Source organism: Candoia aspera, chromosome 11 (genome assembly GCF_035149785.1).
Source record: "Candoia aspera isolate rCanAsp1 chromosome 11, rCanAsp1.hap2, whole genome shotgun sequence".
NCBI lineage: Eukaryota > Metazoa > Chordata > Lepidosauria > Squamata > Boidae > Candoia > Candoia aspera.
In genome coordinates this window covers 4,439,574-4,458,268 of record NC_086163.1, presented here as the reverse complement: position 1 = coordinate 4,458,268, position 18,695 = coordinate 4,439,574, and the positions used below count along the sequence as shown (strand labels likewise).

The 18,695-nt window shown below is 45.4% G+C and overlaps 1 protein-coding gene across 1 annotated transcript in view; it reads left to right on the top strand.

The window, feature by feature from the left end:
• The window catches only part of CPNE2 (copine 2), a 117,761-nt gene that overhangs the window by 83,817 nt on the left and 15,249 nt on the right, over positions 1-18,695 (top strand). The window contains exons 7-12 of the mRNA XM_063312712.1: positions 860-949; positions 2,839-2,931; positions 7,422-7,508; positions 10,194-10,253; positions 15,942-16,075; positions 17,239-17,293. Coding sequence (XP_063168782.1) covers positions 860-949; positions 2,839-2,931; positions 7,422-7,508; positions 10,194-10,253; positions 15,942-16,075; positions 17,239-17,293 — 519 coding nt within the window. The remainder of the gene's footprint in view (positions 1-859; positions 950-2,838; positions 2,932-7,421; positions 7,509-10,193; positions 10,254-15,941; positions 16,076-17,238; positions 17,294-18,695) is intronic.

Here is an 18,695-nt window from a genome sequence, read left to right as displayed (position 1 = left end):
GCTGACAAAAAACCCTGACAATTCCCCCAGTGATAAGGTCTTCTGTGCATGCAGAATCGTGTAGCTGAGTGTTTGGCTAAAGTTCCTGCTTTAGCAGTTGATTGACCTCAAGAGCCCCAAAATTCAGCTCTGGGCCCCAGACTTGCAGATTTGAAGGAGAAATGATAAGAGAGGGCTCTGCAGGGTGGTTCTCCCAGCCTGCTCCAGAAACAGGATTGTGTAATTTGGGGTTCACTGTGTTCTGGGAAAGCCAGTGATTGTTTTAGATCCTGTACGAACCAGATCATCATACTACACCCTAATAAGGCTCATTTGTTTGGGCAGAATATGTTATGTGAACACAGCAGTGGTGATGTGTTATTCGAAGACTGGAGTTCAGTGTGTTATGTGAATCCCATCTGTAAGTATATGGACAGGGGTCAGAGGAAGGCCACAGCCTATCACCCCAGAGTGCAGGGTGCAAAATACTGGCTTTAAGTTGCAGGAAGGCAAATTGCAATAAAACATTGAAAAGAAGGTTGGTCTTGATGGCCTCTGTGACCCTTTGGAATTCTGTGACTCACTCCCTCGTGCCCCATAACCCAGCTGGTCCCCCCTTCCCTGCTTTGTTTTGAGCATCAAAGCTAAACTGGCTCAAAGTGATTTTGTGGAGAGAGAGAGAGCCCAGGAAATCCAAAGTCTGCGCCTTTGAACCTTTGAAGTAAAAAAGCAGAGTGATGGTGCCCGTACGTCTGCTTTCTCTGGAATTGCACGGCGGAGCACATAAAAAATATACGCCTACCCCCACCTCTGGTCCCGATATTGTTAGAATATCATCCAATGCGTTTCTTGTCTTCCTGGCTTTTTCTTCTAATTGCAGGTAATTAAATACACGCTGGATCCCGTGTGGAAGCCATTCACTGTGCCTTTAATATCTCTGTGTGATGGGGATATAGAAAAGCAAATCAAGGTACCACCACTGACACCTTCTTCCATTTCAGCTCCATTTTCTCCACTGTGGCTGAAAGATAACAATTGATTAATATCCTACCCCAATCTGTTGGATTTTAACTCCCAAATTCCCAGTCTGTGTTGGGTGGGGCATTCTGGAAGTTGAAGTCCCCACACATTTGGAAGATGCAGTTGAGCACACCAGTAGTAAGAATGTCGGGCATTGAGTGCTGCCTGCCAGAATCTGGTTGCCCAGAAGCCAAAGTGCTGTTGATGCTTCTTCCTCTCCAGTTGTACTCAACAGGCTTTTCACTACATGTAAAAACATTTACAGGTAGTCCTCGCTTAACAACCATTCATTTAGTGACAGTTTGGATTTACAACAGTGCTGAAAAAACTGACTTATGACTGGTCCTCACACTTACGACCCTCACTGCATCCCCATAGTCACGTGATCACGATTCAGATGCTTGGCAACCAGTTTGCATTTATGACCGCTGCAGTGTCCCTTGGTCACATGATCGCCATTGTCGACCTTCCCAGCTGGCTTCTGGCAAGCAAAATCAGTGGAGAACCAAGTGATTCGTTTAAAGATCACATGGTTCGCTTAACGGCCGCTTCAAAAAAGGTTGTAAAATTGGGTCAGATTCTCTTAATGACCACTTCGCTTGGCAACCGACATTCCGGTCTCAATTGTGGTCGTTAAGCGAGGATTACCTGTATCTCATTTTTAGAATTAAAGGATTCTCAAGGGTGATTGGAATGTTTAAAAATCTCCCTTGTTTAATTATATCACAACATACTGCTGTCTTGAAACAGAAGTTGGGCCAAATATTCAGATATTTGGTCATAGATCCAGCTTTGGAGTCTGGGTCTTAGCTTTACCGAATATTTGTGAAGTAAAGGGAGTGGAGGGAAAGTCATTTCTTATTCCCCACTCCCTCCCTATCCCTCCCAGTTGTGTTTCCTGTAGCAGGTGAAATAAAAGCAAAAACTCGAGCCCCTGTGGTGTAGTAGTGAAGAAGCTGGACTAGGAATGGGGAGACCCAGATGCTGGTCTACTGCTTACAGAAGTGACGTTGGGCCAGTCCCTCTGTCAAGTAGACTAGGCTGAGAGAAAAGGACGGGCTCAAAAGCACCCCAGGAGCTTCCATGGGAGGGAGGCAATTAGAACTTGGGTTTCCCCAGTGCCAGTCCAGGTCTTTTAACTGCTGTGACTGTCAGCCCTTCGAGGTAGTCCAGAAAAGAAACCAAAACCATGAGTACTAACACTACCTTTATTGTCAGGTTACATTAACAGAGTCTTACATGTCTGATAGCATTTATCTCCTCCGAAAACCAGGGAGGGCCCCTTCTGAGATGCTTCCCACCCCCTCTTCCTTCTGCGCGCTGAGATACCTCTCGTCTGACCGTTGCCTTGGCTGTGGCTCTCCCTCCTGTCTCCCAAGGCCATTCCCACAGACCATCACATCAACACAGTGGTCCTTGGGAGAGAGGATGATAGTCTAAAGTCACCCCATGAGCTTATGTGGCTGAAGATAGACTAGAATAGTCTAGAATCAGGCCTCTCTGATATCAGTCCAACATCTTAGCTACTACAACGCACCGGCTGTCTGGAGTTCTCCATGTCCTGAGCTTGAAAGAAGGAGATGCTAACGTAGCCATCAACGGTTTCACAGGTTTGGTGCTTCATGAGATATTCACTGCAATTACTCCATCAGCTTGTTGCAGAGATCATCTCGGTGTTAGATACCTGGTAAATGCTGTCCTACCTCTGGGAGAAATGAGCATCTTCATGATTTTTTCCCTTTCGTAAGCGGGAATGAATGTTTAAATTTGGGTGGGCCATTTTTGGGACCTCAGTAAGCTGGGTGAGAATTCTGACTGTTCCTCTCCCTTGTCTGCCAGATTGTCTGTTACGATTATGACAACGATGGAGGACATGACTTCATTGGGGAGTTCCAGACCTCTGTCATCATGATGTGCAAAGATGCCTCTGTGGTAAGCTTTGAAGAACAACTGTGGATTTGAAGGATGTGAGCATGAAGTCATTCACCACCACGGTCTGAAAAAGTTTGAAGCTCCTGCTTTAGATCATGGTTGCCATGGTATCTTTCAGTCTACTCAGTGGAACTCTACTGAAAAGCCCCATGTGGGTCTGTCTTGATGTGCCTTTAAGAAGGACCAGCGCTTCCTGGTTATTTCTCCTCATCCCATTTTCCTGGGTCTTCTTCAACTTCATTCTTCTACGCAGTGATTTTCATTTCTCCCCAACTCTTCCTCATCATCAAGTCTTTATGCTAACCCTCGTGAGCAAATATCCCATCTTCTGCCAAGTTAAAACTGATATTTGCCCAATTAAAGCTCCTTTTTGATCCGCACTGTTTTATGATAAAGTTTGTCTTCGTGATTTGCTGCCACAACTGATTGTGTTGGGTTTAGGGGTTCTGATTGTTGGCAGAGTGCTTAGAAAGCATTTGGCCCAGGAGAGATCAGAAAAGTCACACACCAGGCGTTTCTATAAAAATAATTTTATTTACAGAAAGCAAACATATTTACAGGCTTCTGCATTCTTACAGGCTCTCAGTGAGAGCTGCTTAACTCTCTACATGCCTACACAGAAGGGAAACTGAAACTAAAACAAGTCCAGGCAAGTTCTTCTCCCTCAGTGCAACAATTAACATCCGAAAAGAGGACAATTAAATTCAGCCTCTTCACCCGGCCAAAATCATTAGTTACCATAGTAACCTTCATCTGTAGTAGAAAACATATTAACACTGATTCCAACCTGATCATTAATTTGCTTCTCCAAATTATTTGTAGCTGGGGTTCTAATGAGGTGGAGGAGAAATGACGGAATAACTTCATAGGGCAGGGTTGACGGCCATTAACGGAATTATAAATACTTTGTATGTTTTAAGATATAGAACTTCAGTTAGAGTTGTATTTAGCAATGATTTGAATATTTGACATTGCTCTCTACCTTTCATATTGTTTTTGTCCTTAAGCACCACATGAGATCTTTATTTTCCATCTGTAATTTTTACTCCATAGTTCTTTGCTGTTGTGGCCAGTAGTATACAGCTTTGCCTGCTCCTAATATTCTGTGATACGTTTTATTATAACTTTTCTTTCCCTCCAGCCAAACTAATTTCCATTCCCACACAGCAAGTTTATCAACAGCATAAGATGATAGGCCATCTTCATTCATAATTGGTGTGTTTGTGGATGTTCGGTAGCCTCACAGTAAAAACTGTATGGAAAAGTCCCCTTTTCAATTGTAGAGTATATGCTTGGATCACAAAAGGCCCCCCATTCAATCTGTAGCATTTTATGATAGGTCTGGAAAAGTTGCCTTTTTATCACCTCCAGAGAGTCATTGTCACTCAGCGTGATGAGATAAATCACCAGCACCAGGATTTCAGCAAAACCCTAAAGAGGGCTAAGGTTGTATTCACATGGTGCCCTTAATTTGGTTCTGAAACTGCACTCCAAAAGGCTGTGTTCCCAAAACACACCAGCCTCACAAAAGCTAACCCAAGTTGAAACAAGCCAAGCTTTGCAGGTGGTTTGAATGCAACAACCTGGTCTTCAAGTTAACTTGCTTGACCATTTGAGGAACACAGTCTGGGATTATTCCAGGCCCAGGCCCTCCCTTTCAAGGAAAGCCATCAACACTCCTTTGGTGCCATCCCAGCCTAGGGGAGCAGTCCTCCACTCATGGATGGCCCAGAGTCAGGAAATAACCTCTCAGGAGCTCTGCAGTGTCTTAGCCATGCAGGAGATGGAGGCCTCAAAATGGGTACAGGTAAACATAGAAACAGCATCAGGCAAGCGCAAAGCTAAAAGGGTGTCTTGGCTTAGCCTGTCTTCTTAAGCCTTCCACCATCTGCAGATAAGTGTGGAAACAACAGCTCTTTCGAAAGAGCTAATCCACCTGTTTCTTCCTGCATGAGCTCTCCAAGGTGCTGATGTTTTGTTGGGCCAAAGCCCAGACTCCCCACTCACTGTGAATATCAATCCTTGGTTCTTTGAGGACCTTGGCCAAGACAGCCAATGTCAGTTTGCATAAGCTAGTATCCCAGAATATCAGCCAGCCAGTGTGGGCTCATGGTGAAGGTGCTGGACTAGGACTAGGGAGACCCGGTGTTTTAGTCCCCCCTCAGCCATGGAAGCTCCTGGGGGGATTTGGGGCCAGGCCTCCCATCTCAGCCCAAGAGACAGGGTGGGGTAGTGGTTAAAGTACTGGACTAGGAGAGTTCTAGTCCCCTCTCAACCAAGGAAGTTGTTCCTTGTGGGACATTGGGGCAGTCACTCTTTCTTAGCCCAGCCTACCTCACAGGGCTGTGGGGAGGGAAAATGGGAGGAGGAAGTGCTGCCTCTACCACCTTGGAGAGACAGTATATAACTCTAACAACTAAATGAAATAAAGAAATGGAAGATTACATAAGCTGATAAATGGCCAGCTTTTAACCTACTGTGTCAATTCATGAAGTGGAAGCTCATGGGGAATTCCAAAATCTCATAATTTGGGTCATTAAAAACAAAAACTATTCATTTGCTTAGTGTTCAGAGCCTTAAAAAAAATGCCAGTCTCTAAATTGTGGGAAAAGTTCGGCACACTTGGAGGGACATGCAACATCAGCAGATCTGTTGTTTAAATGGCCATTTGCCATTATGACTTCAAAGCTCCTTGGAGGCTAGGAATGAAATTTTAATTTTGTCTCCTAGCCTGTTAGCTAGCTAGCTAGCTATTTCTCAGTTGTAGTTTATGCTTCTGCGTAAAAAGCTTAAAAATAAAATGGGTACATGCATTTCTTTACGTAGTGAGTAATCAACATCCTCTCCGCATTCCAACTCGAAGCCCCGCTGCGCTCATCTGCTGCTTCTGCGTTAGCTTCTCTCCGGAGCTGACTGCTTCTAAATGTAGTTGCTGGCTGTAAATAGCTCAGGCAGATGTTCTATCCCATCCCAAAGTTCAGGCCAACATTAGGGATGCTACATTGCCTGGCATGATTCTCTGACTGAAGCCTGCACACCTTTATTGCCAATAAGGCTGCCCGGAGCTAACCTTAAGGGTTGCATCCAGATGTGCGTGGATAGAAGATGTAGCAGGAGAAATGGAGCCTTTGAGGTCCACAGAGGGGAGTCAAGGGGGTCAGGTGAGGCCTTGCCCATCTTAACATTAGGGTGTAAATGACATGAAGCACCTGTCATGGCATTAAAGTGCAAACGAGGTGAAATGCTCAGCATGATGTTCACATGCAGATGAGGTGAATTTTGTAAACTGCATCATTTGCACGAGCACTGAAGCAAATTACAAAATTCACGTCAGGTGCATGTTAACCTCGTGATGGCCGTGACATCATCATGGGCTGTTGTGGATTGGTGTCTTCTTTGACCTTGTGGTTTTGCTCGCCTATCATCTTCTATCATGACAAGTTTACAATTCTTGAACAGATGTTTCTTCCTGTTTTCAGAAGGTGAAAGCCTGGCTAGGACAACAAAAAAGGCTTTGCAGGATCAGACTATACAGTGGATTATAAGTCTCCCTAATATCTTTCTGTCTGTGAAAGTTCAGCCTCTAATAAAATAAGTTCAGTGTTGCTTATTAAGCTCTTACCTGGGAGTAATCAAGTCATGCTCAGGTCCATTCTTCATTCTTGCTTAGCTCAGGAGCCATGCTGAATTTTTTATTTTTGGGTGCAATGGTTGCAGGGGGGGTGGCTGGTGGTTGGGACATCGCTGGAGTAGGTAGAGCCAGGATTCCAGACATTTTGCCTCTTATATAGGTACTCCTCATTTAGCAACCACAATTTGGACCAGCAATTCTGTTGCTAAACGCCATGGTCACTAAGCAAAACCTCAGATGACTGCATTGGGCTTATGACCTCACTTCCGCTTCTGTCGTTAAGCAAATCACCATGGTTGTTAAGCAAGACATCACGTGACCATGACTTGCGACTTCCTGCTGGCTTCTCCATTGACTTCTGCTTGTCAGAAGCCAGCTATGAAACTTGCAAATGGCGGTCACATGATTGTGGGATGCTGCAATGGTCATAAGTGTGAGGATTGGTCACAAAGCTGTATTTTTTTTTCAACTGTTGTAACTTTGAACAATCACTAAATAAGGCAGTCAGTAAGCGAAGACTACCTGTATCTTCAAAGCCCAGGCTTCACACAACCTTTTCAGTTCTTAATGCCCCAGTTTCCCCCCAAAAGGCTGGAAATTTTGCCCCATACACATTGGGGTTGTGGTGGGGGCACTACTACATGGATACTGGAGGTCACAGGCATCCTGCAGCCCACATATTGGGTATCTGTGGTTTAAATCATTCTTCCCCAACTTGGTGTCCCCCCAAGTGTTTTGAAATTGCAAATCCCAGCCTTCCCAGCAAGTTCAGAACAAAAAATATTTTCAGTAGTCAAAAAAAAATTTCAAGATTATTGCATTTACTATGATCTTTCTTTTCTTCTAAAAAAATACGCAGGTAGAGTTTGAATGCATCAATCCCAAAAAACAGAAGAAGAAAAGAAGCTACAAGAATTCAGGCATCATCATTATAAAATCCTGCAAAGTAAGTTCTTTCCTGAAACGGTTATGATTTAATTCCGAGGCTAATCACAGCGACTTCTTAGAAGGACGAACCATTTTGTTTGGTTTTTTCTTTTTTTTTTACAAATATGTAATTTGGAAATGATGGCAGTTGGGGGCTGTTCCCTATAGGCTTCCAAGTAAGGGAAAAACAGGAATGTTGCAGCTGAAAAACAGGTGGAGGGAATTTAATTCTCTTCTTCTCACCTTCCCAAACTCAAACTCTGATGGCTTTATCCTAAAACAGTCTGGCCTACTCCTTCCCTCCAGATAGGCTGTAAAAGAATGGACAATCTTGTATTCTTCCCTGAATGGCATGTTTAGATGGAGAATATGGAAGGGTATGGGGTAGATGGGGGAAAGGCTGTGTAATTTGTAGTTTTGCCCTGCCTTAAAAATAAACATTTGGAATACTATTACAGGTAGTCCTCGATTTATGACTATTGAAATACTATTACAGGTAGTCCTCAGTTTACAACCATTCATTTAGCAACCATTCAAAGTTATAACAGCGCTGGAAAAAGTGACTTGTGATCGGTACTTGCGCTTACAACCATCGCAACATCCCTGTGGTCATGTGATCAGAATTCAGGCGCTTGGTGACTGGCATGTATTTACGATGGTTGCAGCATCCCAGGGTCACATGATTGCCAGCAGAGTCAATGGGGGAAGCTGGATTCGCTTAATGACCATGTGATTCGCTTAACGACCACAGCAAAAAAGGTTGTAAAATCAGGTGTGACTCACTTAAAACCGCCTCACTTCGTGATGGAAGTTCCAATCCCAGTTGTGGTCGTAAGTTGAGGACTGCCTGTCTCAGGAAAGGGAGATATTTTTTAAATAATCCTGAGCATAAGGTTAGGTAGGAAAATTGGTGAGACAATGAGGTATTTGTCAAAGTCTGTTAATGCCCCAGTGCTGCAGTGGAGAATCTTTCTGCACACTCGGTGGCACATTATCAAGCAGTACAGATGAACAACCCACATGTGCACCAAGTAGATTGTGCCCAAAGCACTTTATTACTTAAATCAACACTGCATATGATAAATTAATATCTCCTCTGGTTCTGAAATATAAGTCCTCTTTAGTCATTCACTCCTTTAGATTCTCCAGACCTGTGTTTCTCAGCCTTGGCAACTTTAAGAGCTCTGGACTTCAACTCCCAGAATTCCCCAGCCACCTTTGAGTTGAAGTCCAGACCTCCTAAAGTTGCCAGGGTTGAGAAACACTGCTCCAGACCTTTGCTTCTCAGTTTGACGAATTATAAATGCTAAACTGCTTTCAGATTTGCATTAAAATCAAAATTACTGACGTGGAAATACCAAGATTTCTAGGATGGCATTGAATGATCAGAAGATCAGGGTCTAAACTCTTATGCAAATGCAATAAATTCTGAAATGCCAACTCTGACAAGCCAGGATGAATACACAGCCCAGGCATGATTAACCGGTCATTCAACCAAATTAGACAAGTGAGATAAAGCTTCAGCAGATGGTCTGCAAAGGGGTTGTTTTGCTACCCCATCCAGGAGCTGAGCCATTGTCAGCCTCCAAGGCCAGCCATGTGTTTTGAAAATGGGCCAAGGATCTAGTCCCTCCCTCTCCAAATCAACTGCCTGAGTCCTGCTTTGAAGGCTATTCCTTTCTGCCTCTCATTTTGCATTTACAATATGAGTAAACACCGATACTTTCACACGCATCATGTCACACGCATCATGTCTGTCTCTCGCTCTCTCCCTTCCCATCTTATTCAGCCCAGAGGAGTGAATAAGCAAGACCAATAAAAGCAATGAGATAAAACAGTCCAGAAGAACACTAATTATCCAGATTTGACCCCCATTCTACACTGATTCTATACTATGTTCTGGGCTCACGCAACATGCAAAATCCAAATACAGTTAATAAAGCATAATCGCTGTACGTATGTACCATGATTCACCCAAAATATATAAAGCCCATTAAGGTTTCATGTATTGGCCCAGTTCACACAACATGCCAAGGCAGGGTTTCCGCGTCCAGTCCCATTTTAGCTTAGGCTAACCTGGGGTGCAAATTTTCCTGGGCTTGCTATGACCCCATGCAGGCTGGGGAATTCTGGGAGTTTAAGTCCACCCATCTTAAAGTTGCCAAGGTTGAGACGCACTGCTATGGATGATAGCTTTAGTAATGCTTCGAACATCGTGAAATTTCCTCAGGCAAATGTGTCCAACAGAGTCAAGGAGAAGTTTTGCACAAGACAGACCTCTGTTGACAGAAATCAGCAGCACTGCTAGTAACGTTATCCCCCTCCCCACCTCCAATCTGCTGCTTCTGATATGCCGCACTGCTGAGTCCACACAACATGCTAGGCTGAGCTAAAAAAAGGATTAAGTTGTTTGTGATGCAGTGGATTGTAGCATGCCAGGCCCCTACCTCTGTGAACCAACCTGTCGCTTGAAACCACGACGTACCATTTCTGTTTGCAGAACCGTTGTGTTCTATTTTCCTTGGTTTAAAGTTAGATGTGTGGTGTAAATCCAGCCACAGTGTTTGGAAATGCGATGCCTGCCAGGAGGATTCAAACTAGAATAAAGGAATAAAGCAGTCCTTAGTAAAGCGGTCTTGCATTGCATTAACTTGCCCTCTTTCTCCTTTTCTTCTTCTCTCAAATCCTTAACCTCAACTTTAAGATCACCCGAGATTACTCCTTCCTGGATTACATCCTCGGAGGCTGCCAGTTAATGTTTACGGTAAGGATCTTGATGATACTTCTTTCCATGAAAGCTAACGATATAATCACTGTTGTGGCCTCTTGGTTAAATCTCAGCATTAATTAAAGCATCAGCAATGCCTGGAAGTTGGAAAGGGGCTTGCTTCACTAAGCGCAGATATGTCTCCTCCACATGGGAACTGTGTCCCGCAAGATTATAGGGTATGTGCTGCTCTCTGCTTAGATGAAACCCCAACAAGTTTTTTCCCACCGGCTTAGCAAGACGTTGGAAGGACGAGCAATAGAGAATAGGTGATGTTCGCTTCTGGTGAGGGCCAGGATGGAATCCCCACCTACACCAATCTGAGTTCCAGCATGGAAATAGGCAGGACAGAAATGCAAAGAATCATAACTCAAAGAAAAGTTTCTGATGTAGGTTACAGTCTGTGTTGTGAGATGCAGCTCACTCCTTGTGGCTTTCAAAATGAAAACAGCAATAACGCCTTAAAGCCTGTCCTGAGTTAAGCCTGGCTCCTGGTGACTCCACAAACACCTCCATATAATTCTTTTTTAGCAGCAATATAGACGTGGCTTGCAGGGATGTTTTTTAGACGTGTCTGCTGGGATGTGTTTTTGACTTCACAGTCTTCCCAGCCATTCTGGTGTGGTGGTGAAGGCATCAAGCTAGAAACCGGGAGGCCGTGAGTTCTAGTCCCACCTTAGGCACAAAGCCAGCTGGGGACCTTGGGCCACTCCCTCTCCCTCAGCCCTGGGAAGAAGAAGGCCAGGGCCAACCACTTCCAAACTCTGCACTGACTCATCCATGGAGTCAAGACTAACTGAAATAAGAGAGCCAGCTTGGTGTAGTGGTTAAAGGCACCAGGCTAGGAAATGGAAGATTGTGAGTTCTAATGCCACCTTAGGCACAAAGCTAAGTGGGTGGCTTTGGGTCAGTCCCTCTCTGTCAGCCTTGGGAAGGAGGTGGCAGTGGCAAACCACTTCCAGAACGGTTGCCAACAAAGCTGCAGGGGCTTCACCAGGAATCAAATCGGACTCGGAGGCACAAGGAAGGAAGGAGGGAGGAAGGGAAGACTTGTCTGTGATTCTGTGGTGGTTTCCCACCCAAGTACTAATTGGGCCGCATCCTGTTCAGCTTTCCTGACCAGACAAGGTTGCCCCCCAGATGCCACCTCCAGAGACTTAAAACTTAACCTTGATACTAAATACAACTTTTTATGGTCTCTGCTTGGATTAAGGCCAGATGATTGTTTTCTGGAATGTATATATTTATTCATTTCAGTAATTTATATGGCCACCCATCTTAACTAAAGAACTCTGAATAGCTAATAAAACCAGTACATTAAATAACACAGTGTAAATGCCATAAGGCAACACATAATTAAAAATAACCAACACTTCTTATGAATTGTCTTGCAACAGAACGAAGGCACATAGATTGGGCTCCACTAACATCCTGGCCCCACTGCCAAGGGAAAAGCTAGGTCTTCAAGGCCTTCTAGAAAACCAACAGAATTGGGGCCACCCTAATCTTGGGAGGGAGAAGTCTTTTCCAAAGGGTGGGGACTGCAGCACCGAAGGGACACCTTCTGGGTCCCACCAGATGACATTGCTTCAGAGAAGGATCCTGGAGCATGTCACCTTGCCAGGTCTAGTGGGATGGGCCAAACCCACCAAAAACAGATGATCCTGCAAGTAGTCTGGCCCTGGGCCATGCAGGGCTTTAAAGGTGACACCCAGCACCTTGAATTGCACCTGGGGCCCTACTGGGAACCAGTGCAGGTCACGCAGTAGAGGTTTTATGTGAATCCACCATGTGGCTCCCCAAAATGCTTGTGCTGCTGCATTCTGGACTATCTGTAGCTTCTAAATACAGTAACCTTGAGTTAAACCGGCATCAGGTTTCTCACTCTATAGCTTAAGTCAACCAGATTGGGAAACATGGGTAAAGCTGATGCATGGGGGTTGTTTTGATCCACCACTGCATAGAGGGGAATTACAAATCTCAAGATTAGGTAATCCTAAAGGGTGTGGGTTTGAGGCTGTGGAATCCATCCCTTTCAATTCAGATTGCAGTTGCAGCCAGAAGTTCAACAAAACAAGTGACATCAATCCAGCTCCTGGGATGTAAGGAAAGCAATGCAGCAAACTTGGTTTATTTGGCCTAGAAACCCACAACCAGGCTGGATTTGCTCCCTCCCAAACACATCGACCATTTCTGCTATGATTTCTTATGCATGTTTCCTTGGTAACCTCATTACTTGAGCAAATTAAGAATTACTTTCCAATTAGACATCATACAAGTAGGGGTAGGACAAAGCATGCTGGTGCCTAAGGCAGAAAATCCAAATTTTCTTTCAGATGTTTTCACTCTTAATTAACCTGGGACACTGTGTCCCAGGAAGGGGTTTGGTCAGACTTCCTTGACCGAATCAGGAATTGGGGTTCAGCTTGGAGGGGAAAACCTCCTGGGTGGACCCAGAGGCCCAAATATTGAAGCAAAGAAAGGCTAAGTTACAGCTGAATTTAATCTATTCCTGTGTCCCCCTTTATGAAGTAGCAGGCAATGAGGGGCGGGGGACATTGGGATTGATATTATTTGAACCATTTGGGGCCAGAGGTGCTGTGATGTTATCTCTACCCAGGGCTGGCAGCTTGAGGGAGCTGTGGACCACACTTAAACATTTTCCATGGCTGTGGATGATGGTGGAAAATGGGCACGGTATATGTGCGAGGCTGGGTTTTCTTGTTTTTATCCCCCAATTCTTGGTGGACCTAGTTTGAGCACAGAAGCTAAGCATGGTCTGGCCTAGTAAGTACTTGGGTGGGAGTCTACCAAGGAATATCAGGACTATAGATGAGAACTGTCTGAGAAAAAAGGAGGACCAAAGAATTTCCATACCACCAATCAAAGAGAATTTCCATTCTATCATGGATGTGTCATAAAGTCATCAAGAGTCAGGCTTGACTTGAAGGAAACATTGCTGTTCATCCTTGATTACAGCAGGGTTTCTCAACCTGAGCAACTTTAAGATGTGTGGACTTCGACTCCCAGAATTCCCCAAGCTGGCTGGGGAATTCTGGGAGTTGAAGTCCACCCTTCTTAAAGTTGCTCAGGTTGAGAAACCCTGCATTACAGTGTCCACATGCTTCCTGCTGATTTCCACACCACTGGATTTTATGAAAAGTTCCTGGAGCTTCAAGATGGGCCTGAAGAGTTATCTCCAGTGCTGCAGCCCTAAAATGCACCTAACTGGCTTAAACTAGATTTCTTCCCTTGGACCCTTCACCTGTATAGTTTCAAAGCTGCTGCTGGCGCCACCACAACATTTTGCCAAGAATTGCCTCCAGAAATGGCCTGAGAACCACACGGCTGGCATCGCTCCAGGATGGGGAGGGTTTCTGATCATGGCCCAAGAACAGCTTGGTGGCTGTGACAGTGTGATCAAAGCATGCCACGCAGATAAAAAAGGGACAGAGCTTCCATCACACCATTGTGGCTGCCATCCTGACTTTTTTGACCGCACCCTGCAGACCCCTGCGGCACTTTGTAAAAAAGAAAAAAAGCTCTCCATTTCTGAACATGAGTTTCTTTGCTTTACAAGATACTTCCATTACTTTGGATCACTGAGAAGATATCCAACAAAATTTGGGTTTAAAAACCTTATAAATGTGCTCTTAGCATTGACAATGTGCACTAAAACCAGGTGGAGCTTTGATTGCACTGTCGCAGCCACCATCTTGACTTCCTTGACTCATCCTGTGGAAACCCCCGGCCTCCTGTTCGCTCGTTTTCAGTGATTGCTTTTCGGGCTCAAGAAGATAAGAAAAAAAAAATCCGCATTATATAGAGAATCTCTGGTGCTTCATGGGGAATTCCCTGGCCTGATCCTGCCCTGATTTTAATGACACTTGGAATTAAAACTTCAGCCTTCTTTCCCCTGGAAAGTTTGCCAATCTCTCCTGTGCGTGCAATGGAAGATTTTACTCTCAGTGCCCACTGGACTGGATTCTGGTTTGGCCTGCCAGGAAAGGTGTGGATTTTGGCCCTCCGACCCCTTGTGCCAAACTACTTTCCCGAGGCGCAGCCCACAGGAGTTTTGAAGCAAATGTGGGGCTTCCATTTTAATGTGTTGTGTTGGCTTAATGAGGCACACATGGAAAGGGAGGGAGGGTTGCCATGGAAACTGGGACGAGCAGAAATGCGTTCTCCGTGCAGCACAAACGGCCGCATAATGGCACAGTTGCAGGGCAGCACCACGGATAAAACCTGGGGCATCGGTCTGAAGCTTGAATCACTGAAGAGGCTGGCACCCTCTCCTGCAGCAAGCTGGACTGGGGCCGAGAGTGGGCAGCAATGCCCTCCGGTCCAAGTTGGCCCCAGTGGTTTTATTTTAGAAAGCAAAGAGTAGCACTTACTACAGCCACCTCGATGTTCCAGTGTTCCTCAACCTGAGCAACTTTAAGATGTGTGGACTTCAACTCCCAGAATTCCCCAGCCAGCTTGCTGGCTGTGGAATTCTGGGAGTTGAAGTCCACACATCTTAAAGTTGCTCAGGTTGAGAAACCCTGCTGTAATACAAGGATAAACAGCAATGTTTCCTTCAAGTCAAGCCTGACTCTTGATGACTTTATGACACATCCATGATAGAATGGAAATTCTCTGCGATTGGTGGTATGGAAATTCTTTGGTCCTCCTTTTTTCTCCGACGGTTCTCGACTTCTCATCTACAGCCCTGATATTCCTTGGTAGCCTCTCATCAAAGTACTCAGCAGGCCAGACCATGCTTAGCTTCTGTGCTCAAACTGGGTCTACCAAAAGTTAGGGGATAAAAAAGGAGAGAACCCAGCCAGTCATGCTGGCTGGGGAATTCTGGGAGTTGAAGTCCACACACAACTTAAAGTTGCTGGGGTTGAGAAACACTGGTCTAAGGTGAACCAAGGAAGGGAAAAGAGAAGAAAAGGAGGAATGGGGAGGGAGGCACAGAGGTTGGAAAGGTGGCTGGGTTAGGATAGGATATCAAGGAATGGTTTAGTTCAGGAGTGAGCAGCAACTTAGCGGGTGAATGGATCGCTCTGGGCTGCCCTCTTCCTGAGTTCCCCTGCATCAGATTCGACTCCTGACAGCTTTCCAGGCATATCTGCGTCATCTTCCCAACAATACAGAAATGGCTGATGCTGCCTTCTTCCGAGCTGCTTTTCATAGCCTGCAGGGCTGAATCTTCTATCCAAGGAGTTTAATCCTGTTTGCTTTCTGAGATCAAACAAGGTCACCTAGCTGCAGCCACCTAACTGGGCAATTAAAGTCTCCTTCAAGGCAAGCTTGACTTCTTTGTGGACACGTTGGTGCGGATTCCTTGGCTTCAGTAGCATGACCTTTTTCCAGGAGGTTCTTCCACTTACCTGTCTGGTCTGCAGCTCTGGTACTTCCTGGTGATCCCCCATCCAAATGTTAACCAGTCCTGATTCTTCTTAGCTTCCAGGCCCAGATAAAGTCAGCCAACTGGGTGCCGGCTGTTGAGATAAAAAGATCAGTCCAAACCAGTATTGAACGAGTCCTGTTTCAGCATAGAAGTCTTTCTGGTCAAAGGAGGAGAAGGGGGTCTTTCTCATTTTCATCAGCAGTGCTCTATCTCAGCCAGTATCTCAGCCTCAGCCACAGAGCAATTTCAGGAATAATATGACGGCTATTTTCCATCTTTCCATGCAGGTTGGGATTGACTTCACGGCATCCAACGGAAATCCTCGGGATCCAACGTCTTTGCACTACATTAACCCCATGGGGACAAATGAATACCTTTCAGCTATCTGGGCAGTAGGGCAGATTATCCAAGACTATGACACGTAAGTGCCATGGAATAGGTCACCCAAAGGGTGCACCAGGTATGTGTTAGGCCTCCCGAGAGTTGTGAGCCGTGATTGCTTGAATGGGGCCTTCATATCCAAGAGCAGTCTAGTTTGATTGCCCAAAAAGGAAAAAAAGATGGGTGTGGGGGAGAGAAAACCACCAGAAAGTAAGTACAGTTAGTCCTCATTTAGCAACCACACTTGGGACCAACAAATCAGCCGTGAAGTGAAGTGGTCACTAACTGAAACTGTGACTGTGCTTACAATCTTACTTCACCTTTCCTTTGCTTTACAGACCTGTAAAGGTCATAAATACAGACATTGATCACAAAGTTACTTTTTTATCACCAGAGTGATAAAAAGTCGCTAAATGAGGCAGTCGCTAAATGAGGATAGCTGTATCCTCACCTCCTATTGGTGATATTTCAAAAATATTTAGTCAGACCCAAGAAATGGGATGGACTTAAGTGAACCAAGAAGGGTCTTCTTAAATTACATACTGACTTGTTCACAGTCCCTCTTCCCCTCCAGTCAGCAGAGATAGCTAGGGCTGGGCATGGGGCTCTTTTAAAGTTTCTAGTCCTTATGATGGTAGGAAAAAAGAAAGAAATGTGTGACTCCTCAGAAACCAGTTTGGGGAGGGTGTATTTTTAATGCAGAAGGAATATTAATTAGCACTCTCCAAATCCTTTCCTCAGCTGGCAGAAACAGAAATGATAGGCCAAAGCAAGTGCACTGTTCTGCTACGCCTGTTGCGTTTACTTAAGTCGCAGAATTCTCCCATTTTCTTCCATCCTTCACTTGATCTTTGTGCTCAAGTTAGGGATTAGGGAGGTGCAAAATGTTTCCCTCAGACCACTTTGAATTTGGAACCCCCGGTTTCGAATACAAAGGTTCCACGCGAACAGCAGTTTTGAGCGGCAGACGGGCTGTTTTGAGCATTTTCAGAAGCGGTTTGAAAAGGGAGCTCGAAACAGCCCATCAGGCACGCTTGTGTGGCTGAGGCGAGGCGTTTTGCACGCCTGCTCCAAAGAGGAAGCACGTTGCTTTGAGATGTTTTGCCCTCCTCTCTTCGGGGTGGGAGAAGCTGGAATTGGCAACGGGCATTTCCTCGCTTGGGCCTCTCATGTTTCTTCTGTTTCTTCTTCATTCTCTTGTAGAGACAAAATGTTTCCTGCCTTGGGATTCGGGGCCCAGCTACCACCGGACTGGAAGGTAAATCAAGGCCATGGCTTAGAGTGTTTCTTTAGGTGGGGTGAAGCTTTCAGTGGTTCCGTCTGGTTCTGAACCAAGGGGATGGGCCTTCACAGCACTCAGAGAGCTGTCCTGGCCAAGGTAGATTGACTTCAACTCCCAGAATCCTTAGCAACAGCCAGGCGGGCTGGGGAATTCTGGAGTTGAATTCCACACCTTTGCAAAGGGCACCAAAGTTGAGGGTGCCTAAGTTAATGTCCTAAACTCAGTAACTCAACATCATCATCATCACCTGATAGGGAAACTGAGGTTCAAATCCTGGAGGCCATTGGGTACCTTTGAGCCTCTCAGGGGCTACGTTCACACAACCCTCTTAACCTGGTTACTCAACCTACTGTGGTAGGGTTCTACACAATATATGGAATCAAAGCCTAACTAAATAAGCTGGGTTTACGCACCGTGCCAAACCACACCACCTTCACCAAGTTCAGCCTATTGTGCAAATGCATCTGTCTGGTCTTTGTCTGACTGCCATTATCGTCCTGCCCGGCCTACCTCACAGGGTGGTTGTACGGAAAATTGGAAGAGAGGGTGCTATGCATGCTGCATTTTGTGCCTGTCGGAAAGGGGGCATCACAAGTGAAGAAATAAATTTGGTGCTGGAGGTAGGGCAAGAAAGGAAGTGTCATACAGAACTTTAAGTTAGAAACGGCTCAATAAGTATGAAGTCCTTGCCACAGCTAGGAATGGAAAACTCTGCAGCCAGACCAAAAGATGTGTGTTTCTAGTGTTTTGGTTCACACGGGGAACAAAAGGCAGCTGTTTTGTTCCTGATACGGAGCAGCCCACAGCTGTTCCAGGCAGAAGAGGTTTGTGGCGAGGCAGAAGAAGGCTGGGGGAACAGTGGCTTGGGTGTACTTTGGACCTCCAGAGCAGAGGAGATGCTGGGGGGCTCTCCCTTCCTCCTGAGACCTTGCAGAAAGGAACAGGTGTACAGGCCAGGACATTGGTGGGGATTTAGGGCAAGCTGTCTGGTGGGATGGGTTGTGCTGGTGGCAGCTTACGGTGCACAGACAGGGAGGAAAGAATCCTTTGGTGCACATTGAAGAACCCACTGGAGATGGAACCCAAAGCTTTGCACAGCCCTCTTAAGGAATCCCAAATAACCCTGCAATCCTTGTGTAGGTAACCTGCAGGCACTGATATCCAAGCTTCCATGAATTTGCTAGCCTACTTCTGAAATCACGTGCTTCTACCGGTTTGCACATTGCAGTTGGTGCAAGTGATCAGGAAACAAGGGAGTCATCAGCAATTCATCTTGTAGGTGAAAGCAGTACAGGTAGTCCTCACTTAACAACCACAAATGGGACTGGAATTTCAGTTGCTAAGCAAAGTGGTCATTAAGCAAATCCGACCCATTTTA